We start from the raw sequence: 27,150 nt of genomic DNA, 5'->3' as shown, positions 1-27,150 counted from the left end.
GTGAGAAGTCAAGAGGGTGGTTTTTCTTGGATGGGGTGATAGTTCCTGGAAGGGGCCTTTGGGCGCTAGATATGTTTTTTGATGTGGGTGTGGGTTACAGAAATTTGATCAGCTTGAGAACTTTCAACTGTGTCCCTGAATATGTAGATATACTTCTACAAACAGTTTCCTGTTTTTAAAATGGCCCATCCTCTGCAACTTTTTCATTTATTGACCTAGAAATGGGAACCCAGAATGTAGTGATTTGCTTAATAATGGTGGAGCTGGGAGAAGACCCCACTCTGCTAACTCTCTCCACCCAGACAGCCGCTCTAATCCATTCCCAGTACTCCACACAGGTGCAGGAATTAGTGAGGTCAGGGGTGATTGGGGCTGGGGGTTTATGAAGAAGAAAGTGAGATCCCACTCTAGGCTGAGCCATGGAGAAGGCAAAGTCATTTATAGTTGATGTCAAGGCCGTTTGTGAGATCTCTGTGATGGGGATGGGAAAGTCTCTCATTCCATCTGTCTTGGGCAACTGGGGTGGTGTAAATAGTGTCCTCTCCAAATATTTGTCCACTCTGAACCTCGCAGCGTGACCTTATTTGGAAGCAGGGTCTCTGCAGATGTCATTAGTTAAGGATCTGGAGATGAGACATCCTGGACTTAGGGAGGACCCTAAATCTGATGATGGGTCTCCTTATTAGAAGAAAGGGAGTTTTAGGGACACAGACACAGAGGAGCGGGCCATGTGAAGACAGCGCAGAGGTTGGAGTGATGCAATTGCCAGCCAAGGTGTGCCTGAGAGCACCAGGAGCTGGGAGAGGCCAGGAAGGAGCCTCCCCTGGAGCCTTCAGGGGGAGCACAGCGCTGACAGCACCTTGATTTTGGACTTCTGGCTTCCAGAACTGAGAGAGTAAACCTCTGTGGCTTTAAGCCACCTTAGTCAGTAGTACTTTGTTATGGAGGCCCCAGGAAACTAATACAGCAACAGTGATGTGACGCTTCCCTCTGAAAGTCCATGGACTGGGTGAGGAGGGAAGTCTTCTAGCCTGTTCTACTCAAAGTGTGGCCCAGGGGCCAGCAGCATTGGCTTTGCCTGGAGATGGTTACCGATACAGAACCTCGGGCCACTGAAGCCTCTCAAAAACAAAAGTTTTGACAAACTCCCCGGGAGATCTGGGAGCATATCACAGAGAAGCACCGGCCAGGTATAGAAGTTGCACGTGCTCCACCCTTTGCACATTACGGGCCCCGAGGGAACAGGCCCGACCAGTCTCTGTCACCCTGGCACAGATGCCTCACAGTCAGGGAGAGATGGGACGACTCAGCTCTGGGCACTTTCAAAAACTATTTCCAGAAATCTGTTCCATGTCACAACTTGGATACTAGTAAGAGGCTATGCTAGTTTCCCATGGTTCCTGGAACAAACTGCCACAAACTGGGAGGCTTAAAACAACAGATTCTTATTCTCAGTTCCGGAGGTCAGAAATCTGAAAACAAGGTGTGTGGGCATGGCTGTGCTCCCTCCAAAAGCTCTAGGGGAGGATCCTTCCTGGCCTTTTCGAGCTTCCGGTCCCTTGGCTTGTGGCCGCATCACTCCAGTCTCAGCCTTTATGTTCACACAGCCGTCTTCCTGGTGTGTCTCTGTCCCAAATCCCCCTCTCTGTTCTAAGACTGGTCATTAGATTTAGGGCGAAAAGGCAGCCCACTCCAGTACTCTTGCCTCGAAATTCCATGGACAGAGGAGGCTGGTGGGCTACAGTCCATAGGGTTGCAAAGAGTTGGACATGACTAAGTGACTAAACACACACACACAGAGACACACACACAGAGAATCCAGGATGGTCGCACCTTGAGATCCTTAATTACATTTGCAAAAGACCCTTTTTCCAAAAAAGGTCACATTTAGAGGTTCCAGGCCTTAGGATCTAGACATGTATTTTGGAGTCACCATTCAGCCCACTGCAGTGGCACCTGGAGACTCACTCTTCCCCGGTGCCATGCTTCGCCCTGCTTCTGCACCAGCAGGAAGGCAGCATGACCGCGTGGGTTTACTCAGTCAGGATGCTTGGGTGGCATGCATGACCAAAACCAGACAGCAGAGCCCTCCAGGCCCTGTGCCTCCCCCCACAGGGACCTGACCCTCCATGGCTTGAAGCCAGAGCAGCTGTGTCTGCAGCCCCGGTCATTGTCACCCTTACTGAGAACCACACCAGGCACATGGCGGAGAGTCCAAGAGGCTGTCCCATTCCTTGCAGCCTTTTTGCTTATGATGTCTCTACCCTTATCAGAACTGTCTAGGAAAAAAATTTGGGGAAAATGACACCCTCTTATTTCCCACTCTTTTCTTTGGGTTGCACAGTCTCAGTGGTGAATGATGTTGGAGGATGACCAGTATGGACTCCAAAGATACCTCCCACAAATTCACACTCCAAAGATCACCTCCCACAAACCTAGAAGCCCAACTACTCCTGTGTACCTCGTAGTACCTCTCCCGTAGCACCAGGGGGCAGCATTGAGATGGGCTTGTGTTTCCGGGCTCAGACCCCAATTCAAGTCCTGCCTGTACCACTTACTCACTGGTTTGCTGTAGACGAGTTGACTCACCTCTGAGCTTCAGACTTCGCTTCTATAAATTGATAAATTGGGAGTAATTTATCAGAGCCTGCCTCAGACAGTCATTGGGAGGCTTCAATGTGCATGCACATGGTGGCACTTGCTAAGTGTTAACTGTTGTCATCACCTGTGTGTCCCTCAGACAAGTGAAATTCTCCAAGCCTGGGACTGAATTATACTAGGTTTGTGTACTCTGAATCCAGTACACAGTAACCACCTAGTAATTGCTTCTTGATTGAATTAGAAAAAAGATTGAGACACAGAAAAAGGGAGAAGAGCTATTTAAATGAAAAGGTACTTTTTTCAACTAGTACTTTCTGCTTGTCACGTGTTTGCCTACTCAGATGGCATTTATTGAGTGCCTGCTGTGTGCACAGGGAGCATGACACTGGAAGCATGGCCGTGAGTCTCCCGATGCAGACACGGGCCCAGCCCTCGGGGAACTTGCTTTCTGGTGGCAGAGGTAAACAGACCATCATGCAAATAACCTGTTGTCTCAAATCCAGGGGAGCATTTGGGGTAAGGAGTGGCTTACATCCTCCCCCTTGGAAAAAGAGCATCATTTCTGGGGTTCACGATGGGGCCCTCATCTTTCTGGAAGTATGTCTGTTAATACACGAGTTCAGAACCGCACTGCCAGTCAGGGACCGTGGGAGCTCCCGAGATTGGCCTGGAACTTCCTGGAAGGTTCTGGTGCCCTCTTGCCCCTCTCCCCAAAGGGTCGTTCCAAGCCCGGTGCTGACTCCACGTGTCTGCCTTCCCAACTCTACCCCAGAAATAGAGGGGCGGTGCGGGGGGAGGTACATCCCCAGCTGTCACCGAGTTAGAGAGAAGGAGCCTTAACTGATGGAGACATACCGTAGGAACAGCCCCTTCAGGGCTCTAATTCATTTTCAAGACATTTAAGAATAACAAAATGTTTTAATGATTTCTTAGGGGAATTAGGAAGACATATTTTTGTTCTCATTAAATTTTATCCTCAGACACAAGAACCAAATGTCAGATGTGTTGTTGGTGCTCAGAGCTTCCCTGCTCACTGTCCCCGCCACACACACACACCGCCCCAACCCCCTCCATAAAAATAACACTCCTGGAAAATTTGCCAGGATGCACACTCTCCTGTTTTTATATTTCTTGACAGGCAAATTATTTGTCGAAATACTTCCTCCTCCACCTCCCCCTCCCCTCCGCGCCCCCCCCCCCCCCCGCCACCAAGCCACACAAGTCCTGATTCAACATTTTTGTTTTGAGTGACTGCTGCCAACACAAATCTTTGGCAGAGAATGCGATACAGCGTGATTGCTCAGCAAGTATTTTGATAAGTGTGCAGCCTGTATGTCTGTAATTACGAAAGAAAACCGTAAATCTTTTGGATATTGTTCACACAGATGTGGCGTGAAGTGAGAAAAAAAGCAGTAAAACGTGTTAAAAGCATAATTAATGTCATTGTTGTGGAGGATGATTTGATTTAAACCTTTCTGACTTCTGTACCGGTGACGGCTGCTTTCTTTATCGTGCTCATAGTCACTAGGTACCGACCCAGGCTTCAGAGAGAGCTAACTTACTGAGTGATTAGTTAACAGTGAAAAAAAGGGAAAAAATTTAAATGAAAACAAGGAAAGAGGGAGTAAGAGGGCAGGCAGAGGAACACTGCTGAGGAGATAAGAGAGGTGAGTGCGCCTCCCAATTTTTTTTTCCCCTCTGGCTTTACTTTGGTATTTTTCAAACTGATGCAGGAAATGGCAACTCCTGGCAGGCGTTTATCTCTCTGCTTCTTCTTTCAAGAGGCAAGGCTGGACAGCTTAGGTGATGGAGCTTGTAGCATCGGACATGGTGGAGTGGGACTCTCAGCTTGGTGTTTTTGAGCTGTGTAACCTTGGGCAGGGACCTGAACTTCTCTGTGCTCTGGTTTCTGTGTGTTTAGCAGAGGGATAATAGAACCTGCTAATCCATTGCCATGAGGATCCTATACCTATGCATGAAAGCATTTGGCAGCGTTCGATAATCAGCAGCCCACTGCAAAGCTGGCATCAGGGTCTAAGTGACACGAGTCAAATGCATTGGCTGTGGATTTCATTCAGCTCTGTCAGTTGTCAAGGATGTGGGGGAGAGATTTAGGGAACAGAGTTACTGAATGTGCAGTAGGCAAATACTTTCCAGTGTTTAAGATCTTTAAATTTTTCTCTGCAGTTATAAAAGTTGCATATGCCTACTGTCAAATTTCAAAAATACACGAAATAGAAGGAAGGCAGGGGAAACTGCATACTAGAAAAGCAGTGGTAATGTTTTGTTGTTTTTCTATCTGATCTTTTCCCCATGTACTTTTTCAAAACGGTCATTCATTCTGCATGTACAATTTTCAGTTCTGATTCCTTTCACTCACTACAAGCATCTGTATTTCCCTGTGTGATTACAAGTTCTGAGTAACTTTGGTTCATCTTGTGTAATAGTCTCTTGCATGGCTGTATTATAATTTATTGAACCTCATTCCCAACACTGGGCATTTGGGGTTCTTGGGAATGGCATATTGGTACTGTGCTGTAGTTCTGAGGGTGAGGAAGAAAACTTGGGAAGGAAAATGTATCCACATATTGACCACAAACCCAGGAACAGTAAGAAAGACTTAAGAATTCTCTTTTCTTCTTGTTGATTTATTTTGTACTCCTTCATTTCTTAGTTACACTAAATATCTTTTCATATGTTATGAACCACTCATATTTATTCTTTTATGAATCACTGGTTTGCATATACTTAGCCCATTTTTCTAACAGAGAAATCATTTTCTTATTGATTTGTGGACCCTCTTTGTGTATTAGGGATATTAACCTTTGTCCTGGTGAACGTGTGTCATAGCTTCTCCCCTAGTTTGCCTTTTGTTTCTTAACTTTGTTCACAACATCTCTTGTGTATATGGTACATGGTAGGCGTTCAAAAAATATTTGCAGAAAGCGGGAAATCTTATCAGACGTTTGCTTTATGGCTTCTTGATTTATTGTTATACTTAAAAAAAAAAAAACTACTTGCCTGAAGGTTATATAGTTTTTTAAAGTACTTTTGTGATCTGAATTTTTAGAAATTTGAATCTTTGAAGTGTCTGAAATACGTGTTGATGAAAGCAGTGAGGGAGGTTAAGAATTTAGGTTGTTTATCCCAAATGACTAGCTCTACTGCCATCTAGTGGATAAGCCGCCTTTGCAGATAAAGGCAAAATAGGTTTTAATGTAACAAGAGATCAGTCATTCTCTCTGGCCGCCCTCACCTCCTTCCCTTCCTCCCTGGACATACATCTGCCCAACTGGTTCTCTAGGGGTCAAGGGAGCACAGACGGATACCATAAAAGATTATTTAACCCATAAAAAATTCAAAGTTTTTAATGATGACAGATTTTCCCATAGATGGTACTTAACTTCAGAAGGCATTGCCCCCCGACCCCCGTTTTCTGCCACACCTTTGCCTCTGCCATTTCTTTTGCCAGGAGTGCCCCCCGCCCTGGCATCCTGTCTTACTCTCACTACTCCTGACAGCTGAAGATTGAAAGATAATTAGAGGACAGCATCCAGCATGATGCTGGTACCCAGTGGGTACTCAATGAACGGCTGTGCCCTTTCAGAAGAGATGACAGGAGTTTCAGCTGTGGCTTTTCATCACCTCATTCTCTTGAGCATCTACTATGTGCTGAGCCCTGTGGGAACTCAAACCCAAGTCCTACCCTGCCCTCAGAGTCCAGCATGGACCACGTGACCCCCAAGACAGACAGCCGAATCCAGCAGGAAAAGGACTCCAAGGTGGGAAGGCCAGGAGGGGTGCTGCAGGGAGAGCAGCCTTTGGATTTGGTTTTAAATGATGGGCTACCTTCCTTGCGGGTTGGTTTCTTGGGTGCTTCTTCTGTGTCAGGCAGTGTGCTCAGCCCCTTGCAGAAAGGAGTTCTCTTATCCCGACTGCCCCCATAGAGGTCGGTACTGCCGTCCTGCCCTACTCTGCAACTGAAGCAGTGCAGGCTCAGAGAGGTCAAGCCACTTGTCCAAGGTCACACAGCAGACAGGTAGTGAACACTGAACCTTGATCCCCGACTCCAAACTCAAATGCAGGATTAATTTTAAAATTGAAGGGCTTAAGGGATTTCCTGGCAGTCCAGTAGTTAAGACTCCATGCTCCCAATACAGGGAGGCAGGAGTTCCATCCCTGGTTGGGGAACTGAGGTCCCACAGGTCGCACTGCTCAGCACCACCCCACCCCACCCCAAAATTGAAGGAGTTGGGACAAAACCATGAGAGATTTGACGTCCAAAGAGAGTGAAAAGCAGCTAATGGTCTCTGCTGCCTGTAGATTGAGAAGTTCTAGGCTGAGAGGGTGGGCCCCTTGCAGAAGTCCAGATGCATTAACTGGAGGAAGATCGTTAACCCTCACAGACAAGTATGCCTGATCTTCCCAGCCCAGGGCTCCAAAGGCTGGTATTATACTTTCATTGGGGGGAAACTGAGTCACAGAGCTCTTAATTTTAAGGGGCAGAGCCATGCCAGGAGGGGCACTCACAGGACTCCAGGCCGCAGCACCCTCTCAGTGAGTGGGGCCACTCCCCATCCTGCCATCTTGTGTCCTGAATCACACCTGACTCCTCCGATCCTCAGTTTCCCCACCCATGAAATGCAGATGCTCTCACCTCATGGTAGGCCCACTGGATGGATTCAGTGGGGATTGAGGGCACTTAACACGGTGCCTGGCACAGAGGAGTAGCCCTGTGCGATTCATTCTGCAGACACGGAGCTCCCGCTCTTTGCCAGGTAGTCTCCCCAGCACCAGGGCCAAAATGCTAAACAAAACACTGTCCCTGCCTGCCTGGAACTTTCTGTGCAGCTCAGCCTATGGAAACTTTATTTTTATTACAATGGACATGAGTTTGAGCCCCAGCTCTGCTCCTTCCTGGCTGGGTAGCTTTTGAGGGAGTATCTCTACCTCTCTGTGCCTCTGTTTTCTCCTCTGGAAATGCACACTTACCTCCTATGGGAGGATTTAGCAAAGGAAAGCGTGTGAATTCCTCAGCTGGGTGTCTAGCACAGAGTAAATGCTCAGGAGACCAGTGACTGCTTTGCTGTTGTCCATGGTGTTACTGTCACATCACCTGCCAAGAAGGAAGACCCACTGCAGCCCCTCTGTCCGTGCTCAGGCCAGGAGACCTCGAAGCAGCTGGCACTGTCAGTGGGGGGAAAAAAGGGTGGCGGGACACCCGGCCTCCATTTGCATACAAGGGCTGGGCAACCCATCTGCTGTCAAAATTTAGGATTAAAGGATCAAAGGGAGGCTCACTGCCACCGTTGGTAGCCTGAGCCTCCCGCCCACACAGGCACCCGGAGCCGGGGCCCAGATGGGAGAAGGCTTCTGTCTCAGAGAGACTTTGGAGGGGCACATGCATACTTCTGCATATATGTGTTTCTAAACAGCCTCTCGGACAGCCTTTGCGGCTCCCGTTTCCTAAAAAAGCTCTCAGTGCCACTTTCCTTCAGATGGACACAGTGGGAGGAATGAGACCAGTTTTCCTAGATTCACCATTCTCCCCCCACAACCCCGTAGACACTTAAAAAAAAAAAAAACACCGACAGCATCAGCTAGTGGTAGAAGATGGAATAGAGGGTATTCTGTTCATCTCCTCCTACAGTGGCTTTGGAAAGCCTGGTGTGGGATTAAAACATTATAAATCTACTGGCAGTATTCTCTAGGGGTTTAGATCCAACGTAACCAAAATGAATTAGTCATTTTATTAAGCAGTTTATGCATAAAGAGCAAGCTGATGGCTGTAAGACAAAGGCACGCCGCTTCTCAACGACGCTCCCCCTCCCCGCCTGCCCGTCAGGACCTGCCACCTCGGATGGTTCATATTTGATCTCCCGTGTCTGCCAGCGTGCTCAATTAATCCAAAGGATTTGTAGTCAGACCCTTCTGATTTGGGGTCCCCTGTTTGGGGCTTTTTTAATTCAGGTGGAATCTAAAGCCGTTTGATTCTTGCTGCCACTGCCCTTGTCTATATATCGACATGGTATGTTGCAGGAGTGAAGTGAGGGAAATAAAGTCCCGCTCACGGCTCTGGGCAGCCTCGTGTCTCTGCTGAAAGGTTTCCAGTGAAGTGCTGAGCCCGGCAGCAACCTGGGAACCCAGCCTCCAGACGAGGTGCTGTGGGGATGTTCTGTCACTTCTCCTGACACGAAGATATGAGATGTGCCAGTCCCTGGGTGGAGGCACAGGTCCCTTTGGAGACCAGGGGTCAGCAGGGCCCAGCACGTCCCCAAGCAGAGTCACCCGACGTGGGGGGCAGTCACGGTGTGCCTGGCACAACAGCAACTATGAACACATTGCATACCAGGTATCGCCTTTCTACTTCCTTCTAGATAAAGTCACAGTCAGGTGCAAAAGCATCTTAAATGCTTACAGAACCTGTGACTCTTTCCTTTTAACCATGGAAGAGCCAGCTTCAAGCTCCAGGCCTTGAGCAGGCAATAGGGGTGTAACTAGAATTAACAGCATCTTTGGTTTTTCCTTTGTATTTATTTTTATGGGTGAAAGTGCCTTGTTTATAATACAGAATTCAGTTATCTATTTACAATAGTGAGATACATATTCCTTTAAAATACATTTAAGTTAAAAACATTGAATCACATAAGGACAAGTGTCAAATTGGTAATCTTCAGGGGGGCAGGTGGATGCAGCTGAAGTCGTGACGTGAGGACACCAGCATCTAGCTCTTGGGCCACACGGGGTTCAAATCCAGCTCCACCCTTTTCAACAAGTGGCTTCCCTCTGCTGGGCTGCAGTTTTCTCATCTTGGAAGTGGGGATGATAGCAATGTCTCCTGTGGTTGTTCTGATAATTAAATGAGGTATAAATACATGCAAAGTACCTGACATTTATCAGGGCACATTGAGGGGGGTGAAGAAATGTCAGTTCCCTGGAGCTTTTGGCTCAAGATGCTGGGTGATCATCTCATCTATTCTTTACCCCAGCTTCCTGGATTTGGGTGCCCCATCTGCTCCAGAATGAATGGTTGCTAGAGTTGCGGGGACAAAGGCCAGAAACTAGCCTGCTCTGAACCCAGGCACCACCCACCAGCACCCAGAACAGCCTAGAACACCCAGAACAAGGTGGAGAAGCGAAGCTGGTACCGAGAATTGCCCAGGCATTGCCAGCCTCTCCGAGCCCCACATCTTCATCTGTAAAATGGGTCCATTGCTGTGAGGATGAGGCTAAGTTGTGTTAGTGGGACAGTAACTCGGGAGGATTGGTCAGGATGATCTCCACCCTTTCTTGGTCTGATGGGGGCTGTTTCTCCTGGTGTTTCTCTCTCAGCCTCCTGCTGGCTTCCTCATTCCCCCCAGGGCTCTGCTCAGATGTCACCACCTTCACAAAGCCTTCTCTGACCTGCTACTTCAATTAACATCCTCCCTCCTGGGGCGGGGTGGAGGTGGGGTGGGAGTGGGGGGCGCACATCTCAGGCCAAGCTCTCCCCTGCCCCTGCTTTGTTTTCCTTCTCTCCCCCCTTAGAGCCTTTGATTTACCTGACTTACCTGTTCTTTGTCTATCTCTCCTCTCTAGACTCTCAGCCCCAGGAAGGCAGTAATTTCCTCTTACTGCTGTCTTCAGGGCTCAGAAACTTCCCTGGCACTAAGTAGATGGTCAGGAAATATCTGGCAACTGAAGAAATGGTATCTGATACATAGTAGGTGCTCAGTAAAAACAAACTGATGAGTAAATAAATGACTGAATTAGGGACTGTATTAGTTTTCTCCTGCTGCTGTAACAAATGACCTCGATTTAGATGCTTAAAACTAGTCACATTTATTGGGCACCTACTGTGTGAAAGGCCCAAGAAGAATGGAGGTGGTGAGGAGTGAAAACTGAATGCCCCCAGGCCCCTGTGACCATCAGGTTCTCTGAGAAACCTCTTCCCAACATTTTTAAGGTTTGCTGTCATTTCTCTCTCACTTTGTAAGAGCAGCCAGTGACTTACGGCTGATGCATCAGCTCCTACCAGTTGGACCAACTAAGCAGGAAGCCCTTGGATGTGCCGGTTCCCCCAGCTGAGCATATCACCTGTGCATAACTTGGCGGAATCGTCTAGTCATCTGAATGCTAGGATTTTTTTTTCCCTTTCCCTAACTCAATCCCCAGCAATGTAACTCAGGCATCCATGGATATCTTCCCAGATAGGGTGTTGGGAAGAAATGAGTTTACCTACACACTGTAAAGTCTAGGAATTCTGTGGAGAGGAAACCAAGAGTGGAGTGTGCCTGGGGAGAGAAGTGATCACCGATGCTGTGCAGTTTGCAGAGCAGGGACCACACTCAACCCACAGCCCAGTTTCTCAGCAATGGGAGAGGACACATATGCAGGAGAATCAGAGGTCAGCACTCTTACGTCCTCTTATGAAGCGGCTTGTCTTCCTGGACGGCTGGTGAAATGGGTGCACCAGGAGGGGAGTAGGTTAGACTTGAGTAAGGACTTCCTTCCGAGGAAACTTGGAGTCTGGCAACGCCTTAGTCCTGCTCTCTTGCAGTTGGTATCCAGCAGCCAGTTACCATGTGTTATGGATTGAATTGTGTGCCCCTAAAAGGTACACTGAAGCCCTAACCCCTGGTGCCTGTGAGTGTGACCTTATCTGGGACTAGAGACCTTGGAGATGTGATCATGATACGGGACGGTCCTTAGGGTGAGACCCTAATCCAGTGGGCACACGTGTGTGCTCAGTCACTTCAGTCGTGTCTGATGCTTTGCAATCCTATGGACTGTAGCCCGCCAGGCTCCTCTCTTCCTACAAGGACACCAGTCACACTGGTGTCCTTGTAGAACGAGGAGAGAGACACAGAGAGGAGGGCCGTGTGATTACAGGCAGAGACTGAAGTGACGCTACTACAGACCGAGAAACACCCTGGATTGCCAGCAACACCAGAAGCTAGGAGACAGCATGGAGCAGATCAGAAAAGCGTGGCTCTGCCAACCCCTTGATTTTGGACTTCGGGCCTCCAGGGCACACACAGTGCCTTCATTTTCTGGGACTACCCATAAGCCGGATGATTTAAAGCGATGAAAATTTATTCTCTCAGTTTTGGAGCCCAGAAGCCCCAACTCAAGATGTTGGCAGGGTTGGTTCCTTTTGAAGGCACGCTGGGAGAATAGGCTCCAGTCCTCTCTCCTGGCTCCTGTGGTGGTCAGCCAGCCTGGGCGCCCCTTGACCCACAGACACGTCGTTTCGGTCTCCGCCTCTGTCTTCACAGGGCCTTCCCCATGTGTCACCTCTGTGTCCTCTCTTATTGTAAAGACACCGGTCATTGGATTAGTCGGCCCTAATCCAGTTGACCTCATCTTAACTTGATTTCATCTGCGAAGACCCTGTTTCTTTCTTTTTTTTTTTAATTTGGCTGCACCAGATCTCAGTTGAAGCACATGGGATCTTCAATCTTCCTTGCGGCATGCGAACTTTTAGTTGCAGTGTGTAGGACCTAGTTCCCTGATCAGAGATCTAACCGGGGTACCCGCCACACACACAGTCTAGGAGCACAAAGTCTCAGCCCCTGGACCCACCAGAGAAGTCCCAGACCTGGTTTCTGAATAAGTCACATTTGCAGGTTCTGGATGGACATGAATTTGGGGGAATGCTATTCAGCTTAGAACACCACACCGCATCAGTTCTTCCTTCTCCTCTTGAGTCTGAGCACTTCACCCTTCCTCTCCTGCCACCGTCCTGATCCCGCTATCTCGCTGCCTGGACTGTTGCAGTAGTCTCCTGTCTGGCTCCCTCTAGAGCCCATTTTTCAAACTTGGATGAGCCTTTCAAGAAGGCAAATTAGAACTTGTCACTTCCTAATGCTCTGAAGATATATTCCATCCCCATCCATATTATCTGACTGGAATTTAAGCTACACAGAGACAAGGCCATTACCGTGCCCCCCTCAGAGAGATGCTCAACTTGCTGAGTGAAGCAGGTGCATGGACTCATAGGTCCCCCTGAAGTGAGCTGTGCCCTCTTCAGACTCACCACTGTGGCATAAACCAGTACCTCAGATGGGGTCCACACCCACAGACTCTGGACTCTAGCTACAGCCTCAAGGGGGAGGCACTGTGGCTATCCCCATTTTACAGACCAGGCAACTGAGGTGTCTGAAAGGTGAAAGAGTAATCACTTGTTGGTTTGGGTCCTCTGGAAGCATACAGATGCCAAGATGGCATTAGATGTGCAAGAGGTTTTTTGGGGAAGATGCCTGGGAAGGATGAAGGAGAGGAAGAGGAGAAGGCCAGGAGCGTCTTCACATGGCGATGCTGGTCTAACGCCTGGGAAGGGAGGGGAGAGGAAGGAGGGTTGGTGAGAGGAATCTCACACTGCAGTGCAGATCTCAAAACAGTCTATAGCCAGGCTAACGGGAGCCCCAAAGCAGGATACACTAGTCTGCTCAGGCTGCTGTAAGAAAATACCACAAACCAGGTGACTTAAGCAAGGTTTTTATTACTCACAGTTCTAGAGGCTGCAAGTCTTAAGATCAAGGTGCCAGCAGGGCTGGTTTCTGGTGAGAGCTCTTTTCCTGGCTTGCAGATGCCTTCTGCATCAGAGCAGGCTGATGCTTGGCTCTGATCCCACACTGCCACAAGGCATAAGAATTAGGGCAACACTCACTTAGAGTCTGTTAGGGGTCAGGCACTGTCCCAGAAGCTCGGCGCGCTCATGCATCCCTGCACCGCTCTCTGCGGTAGATCCTGTTGTTATTCCCGTTATACTGATGGGGAAACTGAGGCTCAGCAGACCTATGTGACTTTCCCTGAGGCTGTCACAGCCAGGATTTGACCGCCAGCCTCCCAGTCTGCCCCCCTCCCTCTTTTATCTGTGAGAGGCTGTGGGAATTTGGAGGATTCACAACATCCAAACCGCGAGTGTCAAGTTCAGCTGGGAAGTCGTTTATTAATCACCCTCCCTTAGCATCCCAGCTCCAAGGAATAGGCCCAGGGCCAAAAGCACTCACTTGGCAGGACCTTGCCTATCTGGTGACATCCGGTGCTGACCGAGCGTGTGCCTGAGGTCAGCTCATCAGACAAACTTGAAGGTAGAGCTCAGAGAGCTCGGATGCTTTGTCCCAGGTCACCCAGCCAACCGGCGGCAAGGCCAGGAACAGAGCCCTCACTGTCGTGCTTCTGGCCTGATGATCCGCCAGGCCGTACCTCGGGGCAGCTTGGTCCACTGCCGAGTCACCAGGCTCTCTGGTTCAGACTCCACCTCTGCCACTTCTGAGCTAATGTTCTTGAGCACATAGAATCTCCTCTCCGGGCCTTCATTTCCTTGTCTTAAAAAATGGAAGTAGCAGCAGCTACCTTTATCGGGCCTCACCTTGGGGAAGTGATTTCCACACGCCCTCCCCCTCGGCCCCCCGCCATGCCTCTGTTTCCCCATCTGTGGGCTAGGAACACAAGAGCCCCACCTAACAGTGTTGTGGTGAAGATGGAATGAATTCTAATCCACGTACAGTGGTCTGGCTGTTAGGATTCAGCCGCTGCCTGACTTTGGCCATCATCTGAACCTACCCTCACTTTCTCTCTCCAACCGGGGATCCAGGAGGAAGCACAGTGTGGGGAGAAGAGGCCCAAAGGCCCCTCTTGGCCCTAGCACACCCTCACTTTCAGACTTCAGGGAAGTCACGGGACTCTACTTTTCCCCACTCTGCTCTGGGGTCGGGGGGGGGACGTTGGACAATGGACAGATCGTCCCTCCTTGGGTGACTTTCTAAGCTGGAGTCATTCAGTCCCTGAGTGGAGTTCAAAGCAGGACTGTTGGACCCTGAGTGTCCCAGGCACTGACGAGTTTATGAGGCCTCACCGTGGCCTGAGTCTCCGTGGCGTTTTGCCACGGACCGCCGCTGCTAGAACACTGTGTTCAGGTGTGCTGCCCCCTCAGGGTAATAACAGCAGCTGGCTCTGCTTCCGGCCCTCCTCTCCACCCGGCACTGTGCAGATCTTATCCTCTCATCCAGCCCTTGCAGTCCCATTGTACAGATCAGAACATAGAGGCTTCGAGAGGTTACCCGGCAGTCCAAAGGTCACATGGCCAGTTTGGAGCTGGAGCTGACACCAGCAGTCCGTAAATCATGCTGCCTCTCTCAATAATCATTTTCAGTCTTTCCAATAGCAACTTCTGAGAAGCAGAAACTGTTTCATTTTCCCACTTTTTAGTGGGAAAACTGAGGCTCGCGACCAGCGCTGGACTTCAGGTTCTGAGAGTGTCATCAGTATGTTCTACCCTGTATTCTTGCCCAGAGAATCCCATGGACAGAGGAACCTGGCTGGCTACAGTCCATGGGGTCACAAAGAGTCAGACACAACTGAGCGATTAACTTTCACTTACACTTTTTTTTCTACCCTGTATGGGCAAATGAAGGCAAAGAGACAGAGCCCAGGAACCCGCTGACCCCGCAGTGTCACTGCCCCCCCACACTCCTCTAGCCTCTCCAGGGGTCACCTGAGGTCAGCTTCCCCTGAACAGAGAGTATCGGGCAACAAAGAATGACCACAGGGCCTCCGAGCAGAACAGACCTCCATTTCTGATCCCTGGGAATGAGGTAAATGACATCCCTTCTCACCCGAGCGGCGTCTTTTGGCTTGGACAGGCTCCTGGCCAGCCAGCCCCTGAGCCATGAGCTGGATCTGTTCCACCTCCTGGAACCGGAGCGAGCCCTCCATGCCCGCTCCCGAGCTGCGGCCTCCGTGTTTACCTAACCTCCCTGACCCTGGCAAGCGCTTGTCGCCTGTTTCTTCTTTTCTCAAAAACCAGGACACAATAGGAAGCGTTTCCTTGAACTTATTAAAAAATCCAGACTTGTAAATTAATTTGTCCGTGTTGTACAAAGGCAGTGCAGATGGACTCATTAGCATGCACACAACAAATAATTATAGATGAATTTTTAGCTGGCCTGCCTAATGCGCTTGCTGGGTTAATTATGTCAATGTATAATTACATCAGCCCGGGGAGACATAATGGCATACCCCGCTGAGCAGGCCCTGCCTAATGACGGGGCGTGGGGGGAGTGCTGACAGAGGAAAGACGGCAGCGGCGTTCCCGTGCACCTGCTTACCTCGACACAAACGCCCATTGTCCGAGCCTCCCACCACCTCAACAGACAGGCGGGAGGAGAGGGAGAAAATGCAGCGGTGGCCTTGTTCCAGCCCGACCTGAAGGCCCCCAAGGATAGGCTCTGCCCTGTTTCTTCCATCAGCAGATATTTATTGGGTTGGACTGTGGGTCAGGCGTCATTCACCCACAAGGGGTCCAGTGGAGCAAAAGGAGATGCGGTCCCAGCCTTGCCTCGTGTGGAGTTTGCAGTTCAGCGGGTATTCTCTAGGTGCACTTGTAAATCATTGAAAATTGGAAGTACAGTGACTGCTTTGAAAGGAAGGTGCAGACAGCTGGGAGAGCGCATGCCGGAACACCAACTAACTGGTCAGGGAAGGCTTCCTGGAAGAACTGGCATTTGAATTGCTAAGACGAGTGCACATCAACTAGCTGAAAGGGACAGAGGAGGGCGGGGTGTTCCCGGCAGAAGCCTCCTGGTGCACAAAGCTTCTGGGATGGGAAGGTGCTTTTGAGGGACTCAGAAGAAGGTCAGTATTGTTGGCACTCAGAAGGGCAGGGAAAATAGCAAGAGCGTCCATGTGTTCTGAGCTGACCAAGGGCCATGCACCATGTTGAGGACTTTGCATGAACCTTCATCACAGGCTCATGAGGCTGGTACTTTTGTGGTGAGGCACAGAGAGTCAGCAACACTTGCCAAGCTCACACAGCAATCCTGAAAAGCAAGTATGGATTCGATTGGACCAGGGATGTCTGACTCCAGGGTCCACACCGGCAGAGAGTAGTGGCTAAGTAGATGCTCGTGGGAGATCCCAGAGGAGGAACCAGAAAGAGAGAGGGCTCTTGGGTGTTAGAAAAAATTGTGGAACAGACCAGCCCCCTTGGCCTGAAGCTAGGAGGCCCTGGCTTTCTTGGGGCCCCATGAACACCCACCTACATGTGGCTGTTGTTGTTGTTGTTGTTGTTGTTGTTGTTTAGTCAGTAAGTTGTGTCTGACCCTTTTGTGACCCCATGGTCTCTAGCGTGCCAGGCTCCACTGTCCATGGGATTTTCCAGGCAAGAATACTGGAGTGGGTTGCCACTTCCTTCTCCAGGGGATTTTCTCAACCCAGGGATTAAACCCATGTCTCCTGCCTTAGCAGTCATGTTCTTTACCACTGAGCCACCAGGGAAGCCCCTTCCTACACGTGGCTACCGGGGTTGAAATATCCAGAGCACTGGGACGGGAAGTCTTTGTGGCATTAGAGAAAGAGACCCAGACTTGAGTCTCTCCTCCACTCTTCAGCAAATTGCCTGACTTCTCTGAACCTTAGTTTCCTCATCTGTGAAAACAAGTTAGATCTAAGCCAGCCTCCAGGGGATGCTGGGTGCATCATGGGAATCAGTTCCCAGGGACTGACTTTGTAACCTGGAAGATGCTCCACCAACCACCTGCCCCAAGTGGAGAGCTGCTGGAAGAAGAGGTGGTTGGATTCTAGATCTGAAGGAAGAGGAAGTGCTTGCTAGCTGACAGCAATTGGGACAGAATTCCAGGGGGAAAGACCTGCAGTCCTCAATTTTTTTGCTGTTGGGACATTTGAAGACATCTTATATCCAGGTTTATATTTGGTTCCCAGAAAAAAATCATTTAATCAACCATAAGTGTTCACAAAAGATGGTGTGTTGGCCCAGATCTGCTGAAAAGCACCACAAGGATTATATGTGCAAGGATGCTATTAGGGAACCTTGGGTGAAGGAAAATAGGGAGAGAGTGAGGAGAAGTGGGGAACTGAGTGAAAGCCTAAGGAAGGAAGTCCTGGGTGAGGTCATGGGCCTGTCCTCAGAGCAGTTCCATATCCCCCAGGCAGGTCTGCCCCGATCCCCGCTGCCTTGTCTGGGAAGTTCCCTGAGAAGGGAGCACTTGGACTGATGAATTTCAGAGCATGCCTGCTGGGGTCCTTGCTAAGTGACACTCCCTCTGGTTGGAGGTGTGCAAAACGCCATTTCATGACCACCACAGATGGCATCTAGAATCAGCAGAATGCAGTTATTATAACAATTATTGTTATTATTCCCAGCTGGGCAGGACATCCACACCCATGGGAACAGCACAGGTTCTTCAGAGCAAGTGCCTGGAGAAACTCTGCTCCCTCATAAAGCAGAAAGTCCATGATGCTCCCATAAGCCAGCAGAGAGATTTCAGATGGCTCCAATGGATGGTTCCTCCCACATAAGCTCCCTGACCTGCAGAGCTCCCCCTACCACTGTCCTCCTTTCTCTGTGCAGACCCTGTGCCTGTGTTTGAGGTGGCACGCAGCCCAGACGACAGACTGCAGCCCCCCAGCTTTGACCCCAGTGGGCCCCCGCGGCGAGAGCTCCACGCTTCGTGGAAGAGACACCCTGAGCTCGTCGGCACCAAAGGTACACAGATAAGGCTCTCACAGAATGTCCATGATAAGCAAATGGGCTGTGAATCTTTGGCAGCCAAACTCTGCCACCCCTGTGGGGGGAAGAGGGGCAGGGAGCTCAACTTTTATCATTTTAGAAGTGGGATGGGTTAAGGTACACTTTTGCTGAAACAGGCTGACCCCAAATTTCAGAGGCTTAATGTATTTGAAGGGAGGAGAACTTTCAGGGGGTGGTCCACAGTCATTCAGGGACCCAGGCGGTGGTCGTCAACACTCAACATCCACAGTCACAGTGCACGCTTGACGTCTGGTCAAGAGGCAGAGAAATAATGTGGAGGATCACACTGAGATTTGTAGGGTCCAGTCCTGAGAGTGGCCAACATCACCTTGGCCACATCCCATTGGCCAAAGCTCAGTCACGTGGCCACACTCTGCTGCAAAGGAGGCTGGGAAATGTAGTCTGTGCCCAGGAGGAGAGGAGGGGGGAAAAGGGTGTAGGAACACAACACTGTCTCAGCTCCAAATGAGACAAGTATTATAGTCTTTAGGTGTACATATGTTGTGATAAAATGTTTAAAAGCAAGAGAACGATGAACAAAATTTCAGCATGTGATAACCTCTGGAAGGTAATGTGCAAGGTACAAAGTCACCATAGGGAGAGCGAATAGCAGGTGAAAGCGTTGGTAACCATCCCAGTCTTGGATGTTCATTGACCTGCATGCCAGGCTCTGTGGTAGGCACTAGGGACCCAGCCAGGAATAAAGCAGAAAAAAATCTCTGCCCTCACCATGTTGACCTTCTAGAGGGAGACACAGATCGTCAACAAATACATTAGTAAAATATAAAGTATGTCAGTTGGTGAAAAGTCTTTGGGAAAAAAATTAAGCAGAGAATTGGGGAAGAGTCAGGTTAAAGGCTTCTTGTCTAAGGAATGAATGAATAGGGTTTACCTCAGGTCTGTAAGTTTCTTCTGAAAAGAGCTAGAAAGTAATCATCTTTGATGTTGCAGGTCATGCAGTTTGTCACAACTACGTGACAGTGGGTGAAAGCAGCCATAGATAATATGTGAATTATCACATATTAATTTGGGGGTATGGCTTTATTCTAGTAAAACTTTATTGACAAAATAGGTAACGAGCCAGATTTGGCATGTAGTGAAGACAAAATGGGCTGAGGCCTGTCAAACGGAAGCATGACACAAAGTCACTTTTCAGGAAACAACCACTTTCACACTCCCCCATTTCTCAACATCCTCTCTTCCCCCCTCTCCCCCACATGGCATAGTGAGCACCTGCTGTAAGCCTGGCCCTAAGCAGGGTCTTCTGGGGAATACCTAACAGTGACTAAAATAACAGCATTTTGCCAACTCTGGTCCTGCACCTGGAATACCCTTCCAACTACCCAGACAAGCCCAGGCAGTTCTTTAGCTCCTGGTCATATGTATGCCTCTTTGAAGCCTCTGAGGTTCCCCAGCAAAGCTGTCACCGCTTCCTCTGAGGTTTGAACTTCCTTCTCTTAAGAATAATATTAATAGTAGTTGTGGAAATTGCCTCTTGAGAGCATTTGCTCTGTGCGGTGTGCTTTTCACACAGCAGCTCACTGTCTCCTGGTATCAATCTTCTGAGGTGTCACTGGCCCCATTTTACAGATGGGGAAACTTGAGTCACAGAAGCAGCAGGTAGCCAAGTAGAGAATCAGAACAAAAATTTTTGACCTTGGCCCTGGGCTGTGTTTCTTCTTGAGGACCCTTATTATTCTGCATCATGATGGTCAGACCTTGCTTTTCTGTTCACTGCTGTGGGCCTCAGCATCTGGAACATTCCCAGATCATGTGTGCACATGTGTTAACGTGTGTCTTATGAGCTGACCGCTCTGTCAACCTCTCAGGGAACTCACTCTACAAACCGCCCAGCTCTACACTCACCTTCCTGTGCCAGGCTCACAGTAGAAACTTTATAACCAGGACAGAATTTAACTTTAGAGTCACGTGGACCCATGGTTGTGAGACCAAATTTTGGAACTCTTGACCTGCTCACCCTGGATAGCTGGCCCCTGGGCATCTCTCTCTCTGTGAATTTAGTGCCAAAGGCACACACTGGTCTCCAAATGAGCCCCCATGGGCATTCGCAAAGATGGACCTGCAGGTGAGGGGTAATGACTGAACATCTGAGTGTGTGCCATCAATCATGGGGAAGGGAAAACAGCGTGGCAGGTGCTCAGTAGGTTAAATCTGGAATGACCCTGTGGCCCCACCATTCCACTCCTAGGGATATACCCTAAAAAAACTGAAAACAAGTGCTCAGGCAAAACTTGTACATGAATGTTTATACCAACACTGTTCACAGTAGCCAAATGATAGAAATAATCTAAAAGCCCATCAGTGGATGAATGGAAAAAAAACGAAATATGATACATCCATAAAATGGAATATTATCCAGCCATAAAAAAGGAACGAAGCACTGACACATGGTCCAACTTGAATGAGCCTCAAAGACATGTTAAGTGAAAGAATCAAGTCGCAAAAGGACTTATGTTATGATTCCAGTGATGGGAGATATCCAAAATACACAAATCCATAGCAACAGAAAGCAGAACAATTGTCAGCGGGGAAGGGAATGGGGAGTGTCTGCTTGATGGGGACAAGTTTCATTTTGGGGTGATGACAGTGTCCTGGAATTACTGATAATGATTGCACAGTATTTTGACTATACTACATATCACTAAATGGTGTATTTTAAAATTGTTAAAATGGTGAATTTTATGTGTATTTTACCATGATTTTTTTTTAATCATACACAAGGCCAAGGAGGCAGGGACAGGTCTGAGAGGGCAAAGGAACCTCTGGGTGTGCCGCCTAGGGCCCACACGATGGGAGTCTGACTCTCTTATGCAGGTGTTCGCCAAGGCTGCAACTCAGCCAGTCATGGTGACAGCAGGTCTGACAGCTGTGCTGTCTCCAGTGCTGGGTTTGGGAAATTGATTCTCCTCCCAGAACCATTGATCGATCTCGTTTGCAGAAAGCGGCTCTGGTCGTCACGCCGCTCTCAGCAATGGGCAGTTTTCCCTCTTCTTCTTCCTTCAGAGCAGAGAGAGGGGACGTCACCAGCCGGGCCCACGCTGACCGAGGCGAGCCGCCTCCCAGGCATTCCCAGCAAAGCCCTCCTAACAGAAACTTTGCTGCAGAGAAATGAGGCAGAGAAACAAAAGTGAGTTGGGAAGGATGGGCGGGCCCCTGCTGCTCCTCCTGTCTGGGTGAGGGGGCCTGGAAAGTCACCCCTGCCAGGACCCATGGGGAATCCAGATGCAGTTTGAATATGGAGATGCCGGCCTGCGTTCACACCACGTGTCAGCAGCTCAGTGACCCGCCCTGGGCCGGTCACACCACCTCACTGAGCCGCAGTGTCCCCATCTGAAAAATGGGGCTAATGGTGGTATGTTAGTCACCGTTCCCCAGAGAAACAGAACCGGTAGGATTTTTTTTTTTAATTAAGAGTTGTATTTCCAGGACCTAACTCATATGATTGAGGCTGGCAAGTCTGAATTGGTAGAGCTGGCCAGCAGGCTGGAAACTGTCAGACAGAAGTCAGTGCTGGCTGCCTTCTTGAGATGAACTTTCTTCTTCAGTTTTGTTCTTAAGACTGTCGACAGCAACAACAACAAAAAAATTAAAAAATTTTTAAAAGGGGGATTTCCCTGGTGGTCCAGTGGTTAAGACTGTGAGCTTCCATTGCATGGGCACAGGTTTGATCCTTGGTTGGGGAACTAAGATCCCACATGCTGTGCAGCATGCCAAAATTTTTTTAATTAAAAAAAAAATTTTTTTTTTAAGACCTTCAACAATTAGATGAGGCCCACCCTGTTATTGCAAATAGTTTCCTTTACTTAACATCAACTGATTGTAGATGTTAACCCCATCTACAGAATCCCTTCACAGCAATACTTGTATCAGTGTGTGTTTGCATAACTGGGTACTATAGCCCAGCCAAATAGATGTGTAACACTGACTGTCACAGGCCATTATCAACTCCTAGTCTGCCCTGAGAATGAATGAAATGAAATGGTGCCTCTGCATGCTTAGCTCAGTGCTCACACGGCACATGTCAGTAAATTTTTGCCTTTACAGTTAGTGCAGTGTTGATAAAATATGCATTCTTAAGGCCTTTCTAAGACAGTTTCATGATGATCATTCCATTTATCTTTTCTGTTATTCACTTATTTTTTTCATCCCATTTATTAATGGAACCACCTACTGTGTGCCAGGCACTGTTCTAGGGAACAGCAATGAACAAAATGGACAAAACTCTCTGCTTTCCTGGAGTTTACTTTCTTATAAGGAAGACACAAATAAAAACGATAAATAGATAACTAAGTAATGTACTAGATGATAAAGGCTGTGACAACAGATAAAACAGAAGAGGGAGCAGAAGAAACGGGCTGAAGTTTTCAACAGAGTGTTAGAGGAAGTCTCACTGGGAAGGTGTTCTTATTCAGTCGTGTCCAACTTTTTGCAACCCTATGGACCGCAGCACACCAGGCTTCTCTGTCTTTCACTATCTTGCAGAATTTGCTCAAATTCACATTCATTGATTTGGCAGTGCCATCCAGCCATCTCACCCTCCGTTGCCCGCTTCTCCTCCTGCCCACAGTCTTTCCCAGCATCAGGGTCTTTTCCAATGAATCGGCTATCGCATCAGGTGGCAAAAGTATTGGGGTTTCAGCTTCAACATCAGTCCTTCTGATGAATATTCAGGGTTGATTTCCTATAGAATAGAGTGAGCAAAGCCCTAAAGAGTTGAGGGAGTCATGCAGGCATATGGGGCAAGGAACAGTCAGTGCAAAGGTCCTGAGGCAGGAACATGCCTGATGTGTTTGAATGGCAAGGAGGGGAGAGGGCAGGATAAGATCAGGGTAAATAAGGCTCCTTCCCTGGAGTCACTGAGCCAGAATAAGGTAAGGCTCAGGCTTTGCATGAACCCTCCCCCAGTGCAATGGGAGAGGTCCTCTTTCTCTGCTGAGATGCTTGCCTCACACCTGAGTTAGGCCGCAGGGGGCTGGCAGAGCTTCCCAAACTCCTGCCACAGAAAGTGAAAAAAATCACCTCTCCAGGTGACAATAATAGTAAACAGTGCTACTGGGGGAATTCTGGGGGCTGGGCACCAGCTGAACATGCCTCATAATACCCACTGAGGTAGACTCCATCACAAACCCCATTTTTATTATTTATTTATTTATTTTTGGCCACGTTGGATGTTCATTGCTTTGCACCAGCTTTCTCTAGTTGCAGCGAGCGGGGGCTACTCTTCATGGTGGTGCTTCTCACTGCGACAAACCCCATTTTGTAGATGAGGAAATTGAGGCCCAGAGAGGCAGAGTCACTGGAAGCTTAACTGGGCATCAGCTCTAATGGAGATCACACTGTCAGCAAAAGAGCAGGGCAGCCAAGCGCCTGCGTGTCATGTCTCAGGACTCATTAAAAAGACCCAGGTGCAGGTTACAGGGAGTGGATGAGGGTACAGGAAGCCAGGAGGGGCTGGTCCCCACGCCAGGTGTTTTCACAGGGGCCTTCAAGAAGTACAGATCACTTTGGCAGCCAGACTGGGGGAAGCCGAGGAGAAGATCAAGGTCCTACATTCAGGTATGTATGTGGCACGTGTCCCCTGCCCACACAGCACCCCGGCCAGTCAGTCCGGGAGGTCCAGAGGGAGGAGGAGGGGGCAATGACACTGAGAAGACTCAGAGGGCAAGAAAGGCGCTCGGGAAGGGAGAGGAAAGACCTGCATTGCCCCATGGGGATGGGAGCTCCAATGCCAGGGGTCATGCTACTGTGGAGAGAGGGTTTGAGGTAGAATTAAATCGGGGCGGCAAATGCAGTGCCCACTGGTGGATCAGAGAGTGCAGGCGGGAAGAGGGGAGGGTCTGGGTCACACTGGAGAACCCAGGCCTCATCTAAAGAGCCGGCCGCTGGTGAGCCTCAGCCAGGCGCTGCCCAGTACGGCCAGTCCCTTCCGCTCTCCTCAAGAAATCAGGAATCTGGAGTTCTGTGAGAAATCCTTATTTATCATGCATGTACCTATTGACTTTGTTGTTCGTCCTTGTCCCCCTCACTTCCAGGCAGGACCCCAGGGTGGGTGAGCTCATGGAAGGATGGCCCCACCTAGGTCCTGGAGTGACCTCAATGCGTTAGGGGCTCATACCCCGGGTTCTGGCACTGACCACCCCCTCCACTGACCTGGGTCCCCAGAGCCTCATGGACTCCCAGAGAATCATGTCATCTGCCCTCCCCACCCCGCCACTCCACAGCCCTCCCACCCGCTTGAAGCCCTTCTAGGAGCAGGAAACTCACTCACTGTCGCCAGTTCCGAGAGGAAAATCTTTGCTCACTACCCCAAGCCTCATTCTGCCTTCTGGGCTCTGCAGAAGGGGAGAGAGTCCCCCCTCCCTGGGGGCGGAGGACCTCACCCTGGCGCTCTAATCTTTCTCAGCGTTAAAGGCCACGCAGACAGAGCTGTTGGAACTGCGGCGGAAGTACGACGAGGAGGCGGCGTCCAAGTAAGTGGCCACCTTGCCGAGGGGTGCCTTCTCCCTCTGAGCCTCCCAGACGTGCCTCCTCTCTCTGACTCTCCTCCCTCTGACTCTGCCGGAGGCACTCGTTTCACACCCTGTGTTCCACACTCGCACAGGCCCACAGCTGTTCACCAGTCACTTGTGGGGCCGTCCACGCAGCACCGACTCTAAAGGACATTCTGGGTTGCTGGCTCAGCCCACTCGACTCCTCAGAGGCTTCATGCCCTATCCTGCGGGGGCCGTCCCCACTCCCCAACTTCACAATCCAACCCCCAGGGCCAAATGTCATCTTCAGTTATTCTGGACTCAATGTTTCTTCGGGCTCTAAGACATCACTTAATCCTCAAACACAAATAGTTAGCACCTACTGTTTACCCACGGCTATGCTGGGTCCTTGGAGGAAACATCAGACCATGGCCCTGTCCTCAGTCAAGGAGAAGAGACAGACACTAGCGGAGGTACAGGAATAAATTCTTCCATGCGCAGACACTGCTGAGCACTTACTGTATGCCTGACACTGCTGGGGGCACATAGTTAATGCTATGAAGGAAAAAACCGGGAGAGCAGCAAGAGAGAATGACAGGGAGAGGTGGGTCCTGTTATCCAGGGTAGTCAGGGAGGACTTCCTGGAGGAGGTGACCTTCAGAGCGAGACCTCAAAAATGAGAAGGCGATGGCCACATGAAGAAAGCTGGGAAAGGTACTCTGGGCAGTGGGAACAGCGTGTGCAAAAGAAGGCCTTGAAGCAGAACATGCATGAAGCACAAGTGTGACTTTTAGTCACCACCTGTTCCCCGCAGACCAGCCCCTACCCCTCATTAGACAGAGGGGCAACCAAGGTGGATAAGGCCTGTCCTGATCCTCTAGGCCCTGCCAACCCAGAGGTGTGGGGAGGCAGCGAAATCAATGAGGGGAGTTGAGGGAGGCCTCCTAGGAGAACATTGCAGCTGGGCTTACAGCCCAGGACCTGGGGACTTCCCTGGTGGTCCAGCGGTTAAGACTTCGCCTCTCAGTGCAGAGTTGTGGGTTCAATCCCTGGTCAGGGAGCTAAGATTCCACATGGCCCACAGTCAAAAAACAACAACACAAAACAGAAGCAGCGTTGTAACAAATTCAACAAAGACTTTAAAAACGGTCCACATCAAAAAAAGTCTTAAACAGAAATAAAGCTCAAGCCCTGTCCTCTTGAGGAAGGCCTCAACAGAACTAAAGGCTGGAGGTGTAGTTCGGTGGCAGCATCAGAGGGTGGACCCCCGGTTGGGGGTGAAGGGTCAGGCTGCCTAGAAGGGGCCCAGTGCTAAGGCCCCATTTTCATTTCCCCGCAGCCTGACCTTTTCAGTAGGAAGGATGGAAGGCAGCCTCCTCACAGCCTCCATCGCAAGACCGTTGGGTTGGCAGGGGCTGGGGAGTTTCAGGAAGGACAGGGACCCTGGTGCCTGCCAGAATCCCTTCCTCAGGGCCTCATCTTTCTGTCTCAGGGCAGATGAAGTCGGCCTGATCATGACCAACCTGGAGAAAGCTAATCAGGTGAGGAGATGTTTGCCGGTGCTCACTGACCCAGGGTGGTGGGAATCTCGGGCTGGGTGGAGGGGAGGGAGCCGAGCGCAGTCAGTATTCATTGAACTACATGCCATGCTGAGCACTGGGGCTAGGAGATGTCAGAGGGACCCGGCCCCTGAGTTCCCGGACAGACAGAATGCTCAGAAATAGAGTGATGCAGGTAGCAGTCGTTGAGGAAGGGACACCTGGCCCAGACTCAGGACAGGGAAGACGTCCCAGGGAAAGGGTCATTGAGCTGAGACCTGATGAGTAACTGGAGCCTGCAGAGGGATGGATTCCAAGCACAGGATGGTCCTGGTAAAGGCCGAGAAGCAACCTGCAGAGCACAAGTGCCCTGCCCCGTGAGAGAAAGGCAGAGCAGGGACCAGGGGTCCAGGCCCGCCCCCGGGCTAAGCTGGGACATTGGTCTCTCCCAACCGGACTGAGTGAGGAGCCAAGTTCCGCAGAGCCCGGGGCAGTGATGAGGGACAGGCCGGGGGCTGCTTCCCTCCCTCTGTCCCCACCTGGGGGTCTCCGCCAGACTCCGCGCTCGATCACCAGCTGAGCGCTGGGTGGACCCCAACCTTCCCTGGGGCTCCCGCATCCTCATCCCAGCCTGGATCCCTGTAAGTCCTTCAGGTTCTCTGAGTCTCAGTTTTCGCATTTATAAGTGGGGTTCCCGCATCCTGCCTCCCTCTGGCTTCAGACGTGTCGTCATCTGTGGGGCAGAGTTGGGCGGGACTTTAGGACGTGGCCATGAGGGTTGAGTCTGGAGTCCTGCGGGCCCACCACACCTCTTCCCCAGTGCCCTGCGATGCCAGTAGCCCGGGCCATGGCCTGGAGGGGTCAGCAGTGCGACAGGGCAGGCGGTCATCTCCCTGGGAGTGGTGGAGGGAGGCCTCCTAGGAGGGCCTTTTGAGATGGGTTCTAAAGACCAGGCGCTGCCCTCCCGAGGAATGGAAGAGGGCAC

The 27,150-nt window shown here is 50.1% G+C and overlaps 1 protein-coding gene across 1 annotated transcript in view; it reads left to right on the top strand.

The window, feature by feature from the left end:
- The window catches only part of CUX2 (cut like homeobox 2), a 265,294-nt gene that overhangs the window by 209,876 nt on the left and 28,268 nt on the right, over positions 1-27,150 (top strand). The window contains exons 5-9 of the mRNA XM_065904450.1: positions 17,957-18,091; positions 21,161-21,284; positions 23,637-23,713; positions 24,561-24,627; positions 26,120-26,168. Of these exons, the coding sequence (XP_065760522.1) occupies positions 17,957-18,091; positions 21,161-21,284; positions 23,637-23,713; positions 24,561-24,627; positions 26,120-26,168 (452 nt within the window). The remainder of the gene's footprint in view (positions 1-17,956; positions 18,092-21,160; positions 21,285-23,636; positions 23,714-24,560; positions 24,628-26,119; positions 26,169-27,150) is intronic.

This window comes from Muntiacus reevesi, chromosome 13, assembly GCF_963930625.1.
Source record: "Muntiacus reevesi chromosome 13, mMunRee1.1, whole genome shotgun sequence".
Classification (NCBI taxonomy): domain Eukaryota; kingdom Metazoa; phylum Chordata; class Mammalia; order Artiodactyla; family Cervidae; genus Muntiacus; species Muntiacus reevesi.
Note: the sequence above shows the minus strand (reverse complement) of the source record. Positions and strands in the feature narration are given on the sequence as shown.